This window comes from Eupeodes corollae, chromosome 2 (genome assembly GCF_945859685.1).
Source record: "Eupeodes corollae chromosome 2, idEupCoro1.1, whole genome shotgun sequence".
NCBI classification, from domain to species: domain Eukaryota; kingdom Metazoa; phylum Arthropoda; class Insecta; order Diptera; family Syrphidae; genus Eupeodes; species Eupeodes corollae.
The window spans coordinates 93,390,434-93,407,485 of NC_079148.1; the positions used below are offsets into that span (position 1 = coordinate 93,390,434).

Here is a 17,052-nt window from a genome sequence, read left to right on the forward strand (position 1 = left end):
CAAATAACACACCTGTGTTTCCCGTCCGTCACACTGACGTTTGCCAATAGAGAACCGAAAGAAAAAAGTTAATAATTTTACAATCAGCCGAGTTGCTGGTTCGCTGATTTTAATTTTGTTTTTTAATTAAATTGCTCAAGTAAGAGAACATAACAAATTATGTCTTTTGTTACAACATCAAATTAATTATTAGAAGCATATTATTACATCAACATAAATTAACTGCACATTATTATTTAAAACTTGTGACAGAAACAAAAGTCAGTTTTAGTTTATTATCGTGAAAGTGATAAAAATTTGGATCCGCCACAAGGAGGTGCCTCAATTAAATAAATTTACTTCAATTAATCTCCTCTCAAATATTTGCACTGGTATTTCGTTTTATATCAACTTCAGATTCCGCGTATCTATCTATATTGGTTTTCAATAAAATATTGTGTTTTCTATTACGTAATGTTGTTTAAAGCTGAAAATAATAACATTTTATAGAGGTGGATTATTGTGTATGACTTTTAAGCTTAGAGTTAGTGGGAACTGGGAAAGGGTCGGGCGCGGGTTCCCTGGGTCGTCGTCGTCTTCGCTTGCATACAAGAAAATAAAGAAGGAAAATGTATGTAAAGATTGTGTTTATTTTGAATTCGTTGCAGTTTGTTAATTGATATAGTTTATCAAAGGTCTTATCTTACTTTCTACTTTCTATTGCGAACAATGAGAGCAATAGCAATTGAACCTTTCACTTTTTTTTTGTGTGTTTAACATCGGACCGACATCTCTTTTATCTTTCGAATACCATAACCTAATTACTTGTTACGTATATGAAAAGTTTTTCGATCGTTTCAAGCTTGTTTTGTGGTTTTTGTTCTTTTGTTTTGTTTTGGGGTTTACGCGATAAAACAATTGAACTAAGACCCATAAGTTTGCTTCATAGTTGGTAGTGTTTTTTTTTTGCTTTTTGCCCAAGGTGATCTGGTCTCGATTTCTGTAGAAGTGATTTGTGTAACTGGACTGTTTTTTCCTGGTAATTGGATATGATCTACAAATGCCATTGTTTTTTTTTTTAATTTTTTCAATCAAGTTTTGCGATAAACGAATCTACTTGAAAGTATTTTAGATATGCTCTACACAGATTATTGAAATTTATTGAGACACAGGAGAGAGCAGGTTTATGTGAATCTACGCTTAGTACCAAAATTCCCTGTTATGCAATAATGATCCATCTTAACAGCATTTGTAGGATTATATTTAAGCTCTTCTTTAATGTGAACTCTTAACTCTAAAGCGGGAGGGAGTTTCACAACGTTCGCGGAACTTGGGTCACGTCATTACAGTAACTAGGAACATAGTACAGGGGAAACATACATTTTAATTTAAAAGCAACAAGTAGAACCAGAAATTAGAGAAACTACTAAGTTCGTTTATTTCGAAACTATTCGCTGGATGTGGATGGTCTTTTAAGAGACCACGAAATATCACCGCGGCTCGGTTAGTTTTTCTTTAATTGTGGTTACGACTGGCAATGACTCTTTTAATGTATTGAGGCTTTAATGCTGTTTGTAGGAACACGATTTAAAATTAGTCAAACCCCTAAAAGCGCATAGTTGGCGATCTGGCGAAAAATCAATTATTGCAAAGAAAATCAATAAATAAATGTTTTAGGTATGAGGTAGTTCAAAGGCAAATATATTTTTAATGAAACATACCAAATTTTAAGAGAAAATTAAGCATAATATTATAGTTGTGTTTCAAAAAAATAGCAGTGCTCTCCAAATAAAATAAAAAGGCTTTCAATATCAACGTTATAATATAAATACAGTGGTGGACACGAATTTAGCACATTCAAAAGAGTTCAAGAATTGTTCTACTTTCAATAAACGGTTCATTTTTATGTTGTTACTATGACTACCATAGTGTATGGTAATAAAAATGTGTAAATGATTGAAAAGTAAAATACGGTTTTGCGAAAAATGAAGATTGTTTGTGATTTGCGTTGTTTTTAGCTGGACAAAAATTTAGCCCGTTTTGCAATCAAAGAGTGTATTTTTAATTTTTTTGTTTTTTTTTTTTAAAGAAAATAATAATTTTTGAGGTAATTAAATATTGCTTTAATGATCTTTATTAAAAAAAATTAATTAGTCATGGCAAAAGGAAAATGGTAGTCCAGGGAAAAAAGAAGTTTGATTTTGAAAATTGAAGTAAAAAGGGCGGACAGTAACATACATTTCTAAGTTGTTAGAATTCTCGAGAAAGCTGGTTTATAATGGCCTTCGTCATTTAAAAAAGTTTGGATTGATTGAAAACGTCAAAGAAAATCCCTGGGCGAGAAAGACAACCACAAATGAAGATAGAATTATTTATAGGCTATCGACAAAGGATCGGTTTAAGACTTCCACTGCCATTCGAAGCGAACTTTCAACGAACTATGGAATAAATGTTTCCTTAAAGACCATAAGACGCTGATTAAATTAAGGCAATCTACTTGGGTTTTGCTCAGAGAAAACCGCTTGTATAAAAAAAATCTGAAATCTAGGTTGCAGTTTGCCAAAGCTCATCTAGACAAACCAATTAGTTTTTGGGAAAAACATGTTTTGGGGGCGATGAATCCAAATTCTTCCGGTTCGGATCAGATACATACCAAATTTTAAGAGAAAATTAAGCATAATATTAAAGTTGTGTTCATAAAAATAGCAGTGCTCTCCAAATAACATAAAAAAGGTTTTCAATATCAACGTTATCATATACATACAGTGTTGTTACTATGACAACCATATATGATAATAAAAATGTGTAAATGATTGAAAAGTAAAATACCGTTTTGCCAAAAATGCAGATTGTTTGTGATTTGTGTTGTTTTTAGCTGGACATAAATTTATCCCGTTTTGCAATCAAAGAGTGTATTTTTAATTTGTGTGTTTTTTTTTTTGTAAAGAAAATAATAATTTTTGAGGTAGTTGAATATTCCTTTAATGATCTTTATTAAAAAAAAAATTAACTAGTCATGGCAAAAGGAAAATGGTTCTCAAAGGAAAAAAAGAAGTCTGATCTTGAAAATGAAGTCAGACAGTAACAGATATTCCTAAGTTGCTAGAATCCTCCAGGAAGCCTTTTTTAAAATGCCCTTCGTCATTTCAAAAAGTTTAGAGTAATTGAAAACGTTAAAGAAAATCCCTGGGCCAGAAAGACAACTACAAATGAAGATAGAATTATTTATAGGTTATTGACAAATTATCGGTTTAAGACCTCCACTGCCATTCGAAGCGAACTTTCAACGAACTATGGAATAAATGTTTCCTCAATTACCATAAGACGCCGATTAAATGAAGACAATCTACTTGGGTGCGTTGCTCAGAGAAAACCGCTTGTATCAAAAAAACCTGAAATCTAGGTTACAGTTTGCCAAAGCTCACCTAGACAAACCAATTAGTTTTTGGGAAAACGTGTTCTGTATGGCGTCCAAAAATTGGGGAATATGATCCACGGTACACTATTAAGACGGTGAAACACGGTGGATGCAACGTTATGGTCTGGGCTGTTTTTTCATGGCACGGCCGGCGCGGGTTGGCACCATCGTAAAAATTGACACCAAAATGGACCAGAACGTGTACAGAGATATCCTGTTGGATCATATGGTACCCTACGCAGAAGACAATTTACCGTTATTATGGCGCTTCATGTACGACAACGATCCTAAACACACTTTAAAGTTAGTGAAGTGTGCCTTAGAGGTGAATAAAATCGACGTTTTGAAGTGGCCAGCACAATCACCCGATCTTAACCCAATCGGGAATTTGTGGAATGATGTTGAACATCACATTGAGCAAAAAAAAACAACCAATTCAACACAAATGTGGCAGGAGATTCAAAATGCTTGGTATGCAATTTCAAAGTCACTATGTGAGGCTATGGTTGAAAGTTTGTCAAGAAGAATTGCTTCTGTACTGCAAAATAAAGGGTTCCCTACCAAATACTAAGAAAAACTAAGAATTGATAACGGTAAGTTTTATTTTTAAGAAACTGTTGAATGTGCTAAATTCGTGTCTAGGCGAAAAATTGATGTTTCTACATTCCATACCTTTTGCTTGGTGCTATTTATATAAGTAACGTAAATAAAATACAACCAGTAATTTCATAATAAGAAAACAAATTGAAAATCAAATGGTTTTTATTTTCTTTAAGAAGAGTGCTAAATTCTTGTCCACCACTGTATGTCATTAAACTTCTAATAACAAAGTAAAATATTTTATTCATAATAACAGAAAATAAGTATAACGTAAGAAGTAAGAAAAGCTGTAATAAGTTATATGAAACGCACTGCTTCCCACATTTCTTTTGAATTCTAGGGTTTTGCTTTATGAACTGCGTTGTTAACATCCCCCCAAATGTTTTCGATGGGGTTGAGGTCAGGGGATTAAGCGGGCCACTCCATAACGGATAGGTTCTTCTGCGTCCTTAGGGTAATTGTCTAGTTGGTATACCCAAACCAACTGCATTTCCTCTTCAGCATAGAGAAACATAACCTCCTCGAGAATTTTCAAATACCCGGTTGGGTCCATTATACCCTTGATGGGATAAATAGGCCGGACGGAACCCATAGAATGAAAAGCAAGCGCATATCATAATTTTTCCTCCACCATGCTTTTCTGTTTTTATAGTTTACCGTGGATCATTTGCTGCATTTTAAGGTCTTCTCACATAGTCCCTTGGATCCAAAAAAACGATTTGGTTTTCATGTGTTCACAGAACATTCCTCCATTTCTCTTTTGGCCATTCTCTATGCGAAGATGAAATATTTTACTGTTAACGGTCGAACTGTTTTTTTCTGAACACCGATTATTTTTAATAAATATGATTTAAAATCATGAAAATGAAATTTTTATTTAAAATCATGAAAATAAGAACTAACCAGCATAAATGTTCATATATGCGTTTCGCCCCGATGTAATGGTTGGGCTCACCAGAAGATGACCATTACTCCTTATCTCGACGCATTTTCTCGAATAAATCGAGACTCCATATAATCCGAAGTACATAGAGCTACTGTGAATTATATAGTTGCTACAAGTCTTCAAAGAAGATAAATTGTAGCTCTTTTTATTGCCCTGCTATGGGACTTTTGAAGATGAAATATTTGACTGTCTGATGAGCCCAACCATTACATCATATATACATATATGAACACCTATGCTGGTTTATTTTTATTTTCATCTGTTTTGCTTAGAAGTATTTTTCGGTCAGTTCTTTCAGTAGTCATCATTTTTGAGCCTCGCTTTGCCGTTTTTTTTTGCCATTTTAAGACGTTACTGACCATTTTTGCTGAACAGCCTAGGATGTCTTGAATATTTTGATAGGTTTTTCCCTCCAAACGCAGTTTCCTAATAAGTTTTCGAATTTTTTCGGTGCAGTATTCCTACCGTCCCATTGTTTATTTTTGAGGTAATATTTATTAATTTTTTATATGCTTGTATGTTACAAATACTTAAAAAATAAACAAAATGATTTTTTACACTTATTAATTATAAAATCAAAGGCACTGCTATTTTTATGAGCACAACTTTATATTTCTTCGTGTCATTTTGAATAACAACAATTATAAATATTTAATACTATAATGAGTAATAGTAATTAGATAATTAAATAATGTTTGAAATAACAAGAACACAACAGCTGCACGTGGATACTTCCTAAGTAACTTTATTTCTTTCACCTCTGAGAAAATGGTATGACATACATCTCACCTAGGGTCACACTTGAAAAAATTTCTTCTCGAGGCGTATTTTTATATAGACACAACTCTAAACGATTGAAAAACTGTTTGTATTAGAGAATGGTAGTATCCCGGGCATGATGGTTAGTGTGTAAGACTGTCATTCTAGTCCAGTCAATAAAGGTTTTCATCTAAAAAAAAAACAGTTTTGAAACTTGGCACACTTACTAAGGGATGCCTGGTGATGACCCAAAAAAAAATCAGACATGAGCTCTAGCGGCAGTTAAGAGAAACACGAAGTTCGTTTCAGTTTTTCACGTTTATCTCGAAAACTATTTGTCGTATCTAAAAATGTTGTTCCACAAAATTAAAGCTTATTAAATTTTATAAAAAAAAGCTTTTAATAATCTATCTTTTATAGTTTATAAAATAATTTTAGCGGGAGTGAAGATATGTACAGTTATTTCAGTTTTTCGAGTTTATCGTTAAAACTATTTGGCGTATTAAAAAATAATCTTCTACAAAATTAAAGATTATCAAATGTCATAAAGAAATATGATGCTAATTTGTATGTACTTGTTTTAGCTTGTAATATAACTATCGGCATTAAATGTTCTAAAAAATATGGTATACATTTAGGTAGGTAGGTAGAAATGGCGATCCCAAGGCAACCTAGCCTGAGATCCAATTAGTTCTGTAGTGCGCCGTTTTGATACCAAAAACTCGTATGACCTGTGATAGAAAGGGAAAGATTTATAGAGAAGCTTCATAGCTGATTTTAGTTTTTGCACTAAACAAGCCTGTTGTTTATTGAGTGCATGTACCCTTTCCATCCTGGAACATCGTAAATGCACAATAAACTTTGATGCCAACCAAGGAGTGTCATATGGTTTTGGCTGTAACATTTTTTCGAAACACGCATTCACATTCTCAAAAACAAAATATTTTTAATCCGCCATCTGTTTTCTGAAATGTTTCCAAAGGAAGCACTCCAAGTTATCCAGTTGATTTAGCACAAGGTAGTTTTTTCAGCTTTTGCCTTCGTGTGTCGGTTTCTTTTTGCCTATGGAAGCAGATGCTGCGATGCATCTTATTCCGCCGAAACAATGTAATGTATTTATTTCATCTAACGTTCTGACATTAAAGTCCGCATTATTAAACTGAAATTGGTTAAATGAACCGCTGGAATCTGGTCGCGTGTGGCAATATATCTCCAACAACTGAGCTTCATAGCACGAAGAACAAAACCCTTAGCTTGTTATAAGGTTTACCAACTTCTTAGAACCAAGCTTTCCGTATAAAAATAAGGCAAGGCTGCCTATACTGGAGACATGCATGATCTGCGATACACTTCATTTTTCTATTTTCAATGTTCGTTTTCTTTAGAATAATAGTTTCCAAAAACATTTTTAGGGTTTTAGGTAAACAATCGTCATTATCGTGTTTGAAAAATATATCACATATTTTCCTTACATGCCTATTGAGTTATTTTACAAACTAAACCAAGTACAAACAAATTAATATCATATTTCTTTGGAAAATTTAATAAGCTTTAATTTTGTAGAAAATTATTTTTTGATACGACAAATATTTTTCAAGATAAACCCGAAAAACCGGAAAAACCGTATGTTTCTCTTCACTGCCGCTAGAGTTATTTTATAACCTATAAGAGATAGGAAAAAATTAATGAAAGCTAGCTTTTTTATATATAAAATTTAATAAGCTTAAATTTTGTGCAACAACATTTTTTGATACGACAAATAGTTTTCGAGATAAATGTGAAAAACTGAAATAAACTCCGTGTTTCTCTTGACTGCCGCTAGAGCTCACGTCGGATTCTTGGGGACTTGTTTTTGGGTCAAAACCAGACATCCCTTAGTAAGTGTGCCAAGTTTCGAAACTGTTGGATTTTTTTTGACGTGAAGGCAATTTTTTTCGTTCATTGACTGGACTATTCCAGAGGTCTTAAGTTCAATTCCTGTCTGTGCCATCTAAAGTCTTTTCAAAGGTACTGCATCTTTCGATTCATTGAAAAATTCCCCAAAAGTAATTCTTGTCATGAAAAGTGCTTTCTCAAATTAGTCATTGGGATTTAGCTTAAAATTGTAGGTCCCATCCTTGACAACATTACTCGCACAAAAGAATGGTTGAGTGTCGTAAGTCACAAGGCCCTAGTCCTCAACGGACTTGCGCTACCTAATTTATTTTATTTATTACAGAATGTATAGCTTTTTTAGCCTTTCCTCTCAATAAAACTTGAAGAAAACACCATTTTACAATTTCTGTTGAATTTTTGAAACCATTAAGGGTTTTGTTTTGGATGTTTTAAACGTGTACTGTACCTATAAATTAAAGCATAATAAAAAGCATCAATTTAAAGTCGTGTTTTTACAAATCTCATAAACGCAAAAAGTTATAAACTATTAAAAACCAAAATATTATAATAAAAATTAAATCCATAACATCAATTTAGCAACGTATGGTTTTTTTTATCTACTATTACTTTATTTGGGCGTTGTTTTTTGATTGCCTTCTCTTGATTTGTGCTCAGTTTGGTTTCCCATTTCAAATTGATAGACTTAATCTAAAAAACATTTGCAAATCGGTCAAATGTATAACCAAAACAATGGTTCTGCTTGTGCAACGAAAAAACAACAAAACAATCAGTTTATTGAAAGATACTGTTGCTTAGTACATTTTCTCACGTTCGTCGTGGGTCTGTGGCGTAGCTTCCAAGATCGTGCTATTCAACTCAACTGGTTATGGAGTTTGCATTCCTACGCAGATAAGCTCAAGATGATGGATGCCTTGCAAGAGAATATTCGACGTGTTATTACGGCCCCGATTTATGACAAAAATGGGGGAAAATTGAGCCTCCCAGCTGGATTTTATTTCACCATTTCAAAACATAATAACTAGCCCTTATCTTTATAATAAGCTAAATTCTAGGTCATACTATAAAACTATTTGCATTCTATTTTCTGAAAACCACACGTTACAAAAAAACTCTTTATAATACCGCTACACAACCCAGTAGATTGATTTAATTTTTTTAGAGACAAATGGCCTTGGAGAGTTAAAATAAATCATAAGTAGGTCTTTATGTACTTTAAACAGTATCTACAAAATGTTAAGATCATCAAGACTAGATAAAAATACCTACATACGAGTAAATTTAAAAACAAACAAATCTATCGCTGAGCTTCAAATAATGACTTCGATAAAACACAGACAAAAAAAACACGATTAAAGTTTAATTAAAATGAAGCTTGAGATCAGATTAAAATTGTAAATGGAAAAATGTAGACCACCCTAACTACTCTCTATCAAATTTTAATTTGTTTACGCTAATAGCTGAAGTGTAACACATGTAAACAATACTTTCCTATTATTCTGAAATTCAAACAAATAAATAATTCTGTTTGAAATATAGCGACATAAAAGTCATTTATAACATGTGTTGGATAAAAGAAAAGAACTTTTAGAATTTTAAAAGCAAAAGAATAGAAAATGAAAAAGTCACTTTTGCCTAAATTCCCTAGGGCTCTTTTTTTGGGTTCTATACAAAAAAAAAACAAATTTTAAAACAATCAATTTTATATTATTATATTTCAGGATTTAACATCAGAAGATAGTTTATCTGTAATAAGGCTTCAAAATGGACCATTCACAGCATAGTATTGGGAATCATGGTATGTACATAGCTGAATAGTGTAAACTTAGAAAATATTGAATCAACTCGGATTTGTATATTCATTTTTATTTTTATATTTTATTACGATTATGGAATAGATCACATGCATCACACAGAAACCACTCAACATAATATACTTCACGATTTGGCGGTATCGACAACGGGTAGTCCAGAAAATGTCGCCACTACCGATCATTCAATGCACCAACATCATCACCATGGTGGTGTAACTGGAGTTGCTATGGACCATATGATGTCAATGGCGGTAATTATGAAAACATTATAATTTAACATCATAATAATTTTATTTATTTCTTTTTCGTAAACATTTTTAGTTCCATTTTGGATGTAACGAAACCATATTATTCTCTGGGTGGAAAATTGAAACAGTTTTTGGGCTAATTGGATCAATGATTGCAATATTTTTAATGGCAACATTGTATGAAGGTCTTAAGTATTATAGAGAATACTTGTTTTGGAAAACTTACAATTTGCTTGAATACCGACCTGTTTCAATGCCAGAAAAGGGACCTGAAGAACAAAGTCCGGCACCTACAATACAGTAAGTTGAAATCAAAAATATTATTGTTATAGTGTTTTCCAAAGTCCAATTGTGAACAAATCTGTTCAATTGTGAAACTGTAAAGTATTCATTTTCAATGAAGAAAGTAACCAGAAAGTGACCTACGAAGTAATAGCCATCCCCTCAGAACCAAGAGTTCTAACGGACAATTAGGAGGGCGATGAAGACAATGTTTTGAAAAATATTCCTCCATCGGATATCCCTGGAAACGTGGAGGTTTTCGAGGTCCGAAATAATAATGATGAATTAGATAAAGAATGGGATAACAGTGATGATGAACCATTGGCGATGTATAGAAGGATCGAGGCCTTGGAACCGCGGTGGCTCAAATGCGACGGTTCGTACGATGCTATGTCTTCTACATTAACAACAAATAATGTACAGAACCGAATAGATTTTTTGGAAAATGAGCAGAAGGATGAAACACCGGCCACTATATTTGAAAAAATATTTGATACGGAAGTCTTTGACATGATCGTTTTGAACTTAAAGTTATATGCTGCACAGAAAATTAATCACGAATTTCAAATCACTTTCTTTTTTTATAATTTGCAGGCACTCAAGGGGTTATTAGTACCCTTTATATGTTTATATTTAAACACAGTGCGAGCATTAGGAAAATAGGGAAGGATTTAAAAGGAGATACCGGTGCACATTGGTCTTAAAGTTCTGAACATCAAAATGGGAGGGAAAAACAGAGTTGGCTAAAGCATTCAACATTCTCGATGTGCGATTTAAGAAAGAATCTCTATACTTGACAGTACGCCCGAAATTGAGCTCAAGGGTAAACTGATGAGCATTCCTGGAAGTGCGAGTATTACGGCTAAATCGTTTAAGGGCTGGAATGCAATAGGCTAATTCGACAGAACATTGTTTGTAAAAATATCGATAAAACAATGAAAGGCATGAAACATTGCGGCGGTGTTCTAAAGATGTAAATGTTTCGATTATAGTTCTATCGCCAATCATTTTTTGTATTCTATCCAAGAGATTTAAATTTGTTTTATGGGCTCCTGCCCAGATATGCGAATTATATTCAAGCTTTGGACGGATGAAGGCTTTGTAAATTACAGCCAAATCAGAAGGGGTGAAAAATGTCTTCCACCGTCGGAGAAATCCTAAGCAACTGGCAGCATTTTTGGCAATATCAAATATATGATCGTTCCATAAAAGGTGATCTGTGATACACATACCGAGTACTGACAGTTGATTAGTTTCTTGGATGCAAGTTCCACTCCTAGATTGTGGCATCGGGGGTGTGTTACGCTTTAACGACAGGAGACAGCATTGAGTTTTCGAAGCATTAAAATTTACACGGTTTTTGATTCCCTATTGTACAATGCTGTCAAGATCAGAATTTAATGAGCTCATCATACGCTGCCGTTGAAGTTCCACATCCGAAGGACAAGGATGTGAATCTATAAACGAGTATGAGAAGCTGAGGGTACTGTCGTCGGCTAAAAAGGTTAATGGATTAGAAGTGGCAGACATAAGATCATTTATGAATATAAGAAAGAGTTTCGGAGACAAAACGGAGCTCTGTGGAACATCAGCATTTATTTTATGAATTTTAGACTTGTAACCATCCAATACAACTTGTATTGAACGGTTCGAAAGAAAATTTCTAATCCAACGAAAAAGAGAATCATCAATACCAAAAGCACGCATTTTCGATAAGAGAGCTTGGTGCCAAACTCTATCAAATGCTTTTGAAATATCAAGTGCAATAATCTTACTTTCTCCAAAACGATGTAAAGATTTGTTCCACTCTTCGGTGAGATGAACCATGAGATCACCAGTGGACCTATTGCTAAGAAAACCGTACTGTCGGTCATTGAGAAACTTCCGTTCTTCGAGATATTTCTTGAGCTTGAAAGAAGGGACGTGAGTGCTATTGGACGATAGTTAGAGGGAGAGGAGGATTCGCCTTTTTTAGGGACAGGCTGGACAAATGCTATTTTCCATCCGCTCGGAAAGAGACCTGTAGAGTAGAAAAAATGGAAAAGTTTACGCAGTGGATTTGCCAGCGCTGAAGAACACCTCTTCAGAAGAATTCAAGTGAATGACCTCAAATTGTTTTTTGGCATTCTACTATTGACTGGTTATCACCCACTTCCCCGAGAAAGGTTATACTGGTCCTTGGATGAAGACTTACATGTTCCCAGTATGTCTAAAGTTATGTCAAAGAACAGATTCATGGATATAAAGAAATACTTGCATTTTTGTGACAATGATGCTGCTTCTCGGTCCACAGATAAGCTGTTAAAAGTACGTCCTCTTGCTGATTTGCTTACTAAGAAATTTCTCCAGTGGGGTGTTTTTTATGAAAATTTATCTATAGATGAATCTATGATAAAATAATATGGGCGACATCCATCGAAGGAGTTTATAAGAGGCAAGCCAGTGCGATTAGGATGATTGCAAGTTCTGACGGTTATTGTTTCGCTTTCGATATATATTGTGGAAAATCGGAATAGAGCAGTAATGAGCCATTAGGTTTTGTAAAATGCCTCTTGAACAAAGTGTATGCTATTCCGCAAAAGCATTGTTTTCTTTGACAATTTCTTCACCAGCCACGTTTTGCTTCGAGATCTGCGTGATGCTGGCTATCGTGCAACAGGCAATGTGAGGGAAAACAGAACGAAAAGATGCTTGCTGCTTTCCATCAAGGACATGAAGAAAAAAAAAACGAGCAGAATTTGACTATCGGTTTGATACAGCAAATACAATTTTGTTCGTATGATGGCTCGATAACAGTGTTTGTACTATGGGAACAAACTACGAATTTATTCATCCACTTGGCAAGGTAAAAAGGTGGAGCACTACAGAAGGAAGGAAGACAGAGGTTGATATCCCTTATGGGAGTCGGCGTCGATCAAGCTGATCAGTCAGTTGCAGTATATAGAACAGCTATACGTGGTAAAAAGCGGTGGTGGGTTTTATTCACCTATATGCTCAATTTGGCAGTAGTTAATGCTTGGCGCTTACATTTACTGACCGCTGATGAGAAACTAGATGACCTCCAATTTCGTCGCAGTATTACCCGTGTATGTTTGAGGAAACTGGCCTCAGAAATCGATGAAAGACGCCGTAAGCCTTCTTCAGTGGTGTCAAAAATTATTCAAGGTGGACACGGACTAAAATAAATAAATTATGTGGCGCAACAGTCAGTTTGAGAACTAGGGCCTAGTGACTGACAACTCTCAACCATTCCTGTGTGTGAGTACTGTTGTAAGGGATGGAAGGGACCTACAGTTTTTAGCCCAATCCGAACGGCAAATTTGAGAAAGCAATTTTCATGACAAGAATTACTCTTGGAAAATTTGTCAATTCCTCGCAAGAAGCAGTACCCGTGAAAAAAAATGTAGGTGGCATAGGCAGGGATCGAATCCAAGAATTCGGTTCTATAATTCGGAATTACAGCAGCCAGTCCGCAGTGATCACTGTCGTACTCGACTGTCTGTAAGCAGTTTCGAGGGTGATTACCCACTTTGTCTGTAACTGTCAGTCTTGTGTCGTACAGCAAAAGATCCAGAAAGGAGCGGCTTCTTAGATACGAAGGTATTTTCAGTAGCCTGTAAAGATTCATCAAATTAAAAAGATGATTACCTCTGGGATTACTATGTTGATTTCCCCAATCTACATGTTTTGCGTTCAAATCACCGGCCAAGATGAAATAGTTTTCTTCCAAGCTCATTTTAAGCTCCCTAAAAAGAATCTCGAGTTCTGAAGCGAAGTAAGTAACCTGCGGAGCTCCAACCGCATAAGCCGCAATCATATCATCCGCTTTCCTTGAGTGAGAGAGATGCATACAACGCAAACTTCTAGCGTTTTCAGTTTTCGCAATTCATTGTTGTATATGACTTTATAATTAATACCTTTTCGTATAAAGAGAGCGACACCGCCCCTTGAGTAGAGTCGGGCCGGTCTCTTCTTACGATATTGTACTTTTTATGAGTCAATTTGGGTTTGTGGTTTAGCTTAGTTTCGCTAGCCATAAACGCATTGGGACTGTAGTCTGTCAACAACTGGAACATATTGGCTCTTCGTTCAATCCTAATCAGTGAATTTACATTCACAGCTAGGACCTTTAGGCGCTTCTCTGGCAGCGCGCCCATTATGGTCTAAATTGTGCCAGGCCAGGCAACAAAGAGTAGAGATTATCTACCCTTTTGCCTTGCTCCTTTATCTGACTTTGCAGCCCTGTTAGTTGACCTTGAATGCTCAACAACAAGGCTATAATGTCAGGCTGCACCTCTGGTGCCTTAGGCACAGAGGCCTTGGGGGCAACCGTATGTGGAGCCTGTCTCGTGTTCCCATTCCCTGACACCATTTGGGCGTAAGAGAATTTGGGATCCACGAATTTTTGTGTTGGAGCCTGTCGAACTGTTCGACTTCTTTCGGCTTTTTGACTGGCCTGTTTTTGTTTTATTTGTATTCGCCTACCCCTATAGTTAGCCGGGTGCCCTTGGTTTCCACAAAAGTCACACTTGAGCAGGGTCAAATCCTCAACCCGCTCATTCCCCAGCTTGCATTCGCCGTCGATGTGGGTTTCTGAGCACCTGACACAAAGCAACAGCATAGTGCAGTTGGCATTGGCATGGCCAAACCTCTGGCAGTTCGTACATTGTAGAATGTCGTCGTGCCTTTTTAATGTGTCCCAGTGTACAGTTTAATTTAGAGAGATTCGATTCTCTTCACACTATCAAAACTGCTTTGGGGCGATAATGTCACGAGGAACATTGGCAGCCTATAACCCCCTCGTTTGGACTGCACCGTAGTGAAAGGCTTGACCCCGATAAAATCGAGATCGTCCGTGGCTTTAGTCCAACGCACAAACCATCATGCCACGGGTACTACAATGGACACGGACACTTCTTTTAAAAGTTGAGTAATCAGTTACGATGCATAGTTTGTCACAAGAAATCACGGTGGCAATGCAAAAGATGTTTGAAAACATTATGCATCGAAAAGGGATGTTTCGAGAAATACCACACTTAAGCCCATTGGCCCTATTTGAGGACGGAGTTTTTTTTACATATATAAATACAAAACCCCCCAATTTTGTTTCATGAAATATTCATTTAGCCTCCAATAGGCACATTAATAAAAGCAAATTCAAAAAATTACTGTTTTATTTTTAAATTTGGGTCCAAATGGGTTAACTTAATAAATATTGGAAAACTTCTATTTATTTATATAAATATGTTAAGTAAAATGTTTCTTTAATATGTTACTAAATTATGTTCTTTCTTTGTTTTCGTTTCAGCTATGTGGGTGAAGTAATACATAAAAAACCGTAAGTATATTTAAGATATGTTTACAATGTATATAGCATGCAATATCTTCGTTCATACAAGTTACCCTAAGATTTTATAATCAAGCTTTTATTTGAGACTGAGATCTGTTTTTTTTTTCTTAAAATAAACTAAATGTTTATGAAATAAACAAGTTGGTAGATTGTATGTTGTTTTTCTTTTGGCTCATGTCATAATTTCGAGTTATTTTGTATCTTAAATTATATAAATATTCTTTGTTGAACGTAATGAAAAATTTTATGATTGAGAATCAATCCAAGATTGTTTTATATTTCACGTTATCTCAAGAACGCATATGAATGTCATTAAAACACAGTCTATTTAAAATACGATTATGCAAACATAAAACAACGTCGTCGTCGGTTTTTCATAAAATGAACACAGCTTTGACGATTTTTAACTTGTTTAATCCGTTTTTGTCTAAATAGTAGAACTACTTTTGTAATATGGAAAAATAAACCAACTATGAATGAACGTATACAAAATACTGAAATGTCAACAAAAATAGCAAGAAAATAACTACATTTATAAAATCGATTGAATTCGACACACAAATTATTTTACATGGCGTCCACATCAAACAGTTCAGAAAAAGAAGTTAATTTATCAATCATTTCTAACTCATTCGAAATATTATTTCTTTTTAAATGTTGAAATTAACTCTTCAAAAAGAAGTCTCGAAATATTTTTTTTTACTTTTTCTATTCTTTGTTTAAAAAAAGAGCATATCAATATTATCGCTCATAACGAAATTACTCTAATTGTAACGCAATTTAATATATTATGTTTATTATGACAGTAAATTTTAATTATTTTAAAATAAATTAAAAACATAACAGAATTAAAGATAAAAGCTATCACTTAATTGAATCTTAGGTGAAACGAAGTTCAATAGATCATTTAGTTTCAACAACTTACCCTTAAAAGAACTTAGTTCGTTAGTTGCATTTAAAAATCACATCATTCAAACTGTATGTTTTTCCAATTCCAGTAATTCTAGTATCCCTTCTTAAAATTAAAATAAATAGAACCAACCTATCCTATTTTTATTTCTATTACAGGCCATCAATGCTCTCCATTAATCACTTGTACCAAACTCTCCTGCATGTGATTCAAGTCACTTTATCATTTTTGCTTATGCTGATTTTTATGACATACAACGTTTGGCTTGCCATCTCAGTAGTCCTGGGTGCTGCTGTCGGTTACTTTTTATTCTGCTGGAAAAAATCTGTTATAGTCGATGTGACAGAACATTGCCACTAGCTTTTATCGGCCACGCAACGAATTCGGTATTAAAACTGAACGAGTACGTTCAACACACAGTTTCAGGAATTGGAGCCCAGCCAGAGCCCGCCACCCCCACAAATCTTCCATCACGAGCAGCGGCATTTATCCTAAAATACACACTGTGCATCAAAATGTCGAAATATTAATTTTAAACTTATTGTTAGACATATATATACATACATCCATACATACATACAAACATAAATATTTTCTATGATACTACTTGAATTTTTAAGGTGATTGAAAAAAAAATATTTTAAAATAAACTCTTTTACTCTAGAATTAAGAACAGATTATATTAAAAATCTCATTATTATGTACATATATAAAGACAAAAATAATAGTAAACAAAATTGGTATTATATATCGCACTAAAAAAACAAATAGTCAATGGGAAAATAAAACATAACTATTTTATTTTATGAAAGCTTTACTTAAATATTTTAAAGACTTTCAAAGACCAGCGAGA

The 17,052-nt window shown here is 34.4% G+C and overlaps 1 protein-coding gene across 3 annotated transcripts; it reads left to right on the forward strand.

The window, feature by feature from the left end:
* Positions 1 to 17,052, forward strand: LOC129946932 (high affinity copper uptake protein 1). Of its 3 annotated transcripts, none has more exons than XM_056057313.1 (6): positions 1 to 139; positions 9,317 to 9,393; positions 9,494 to 9,660; positions 9,731 to 9,957; positions 15,248 to 15,277; positions 16,358 to 17,052. In XM_056057313.1, exons 2-6 carry the CDS (start codon positions 9,360 to 9,362, stop codon positions 16,557 to 16,559), a joined length of 660 nt encoding a protein of 219 aa, XP_055913288.1. In that variant the 5' UTR covers positions 1 to 139; positions 9,317 to 9,359; the 3' UTR covers positions 16,560 to 17,052. The 3 variants fall into 3 exon arrangements, with proteins under 3 accessions (XP_055913288.1, XP_055913289.1, XP_055913290.1); XM_056057314.1 differs by lacking the exon at positions 1 to 139 and adding an exon at positions 163 to 316; XM_056057315.1 differs by lacking the exon at positions 1 to 139 and adding an exon at positions 455 to 610.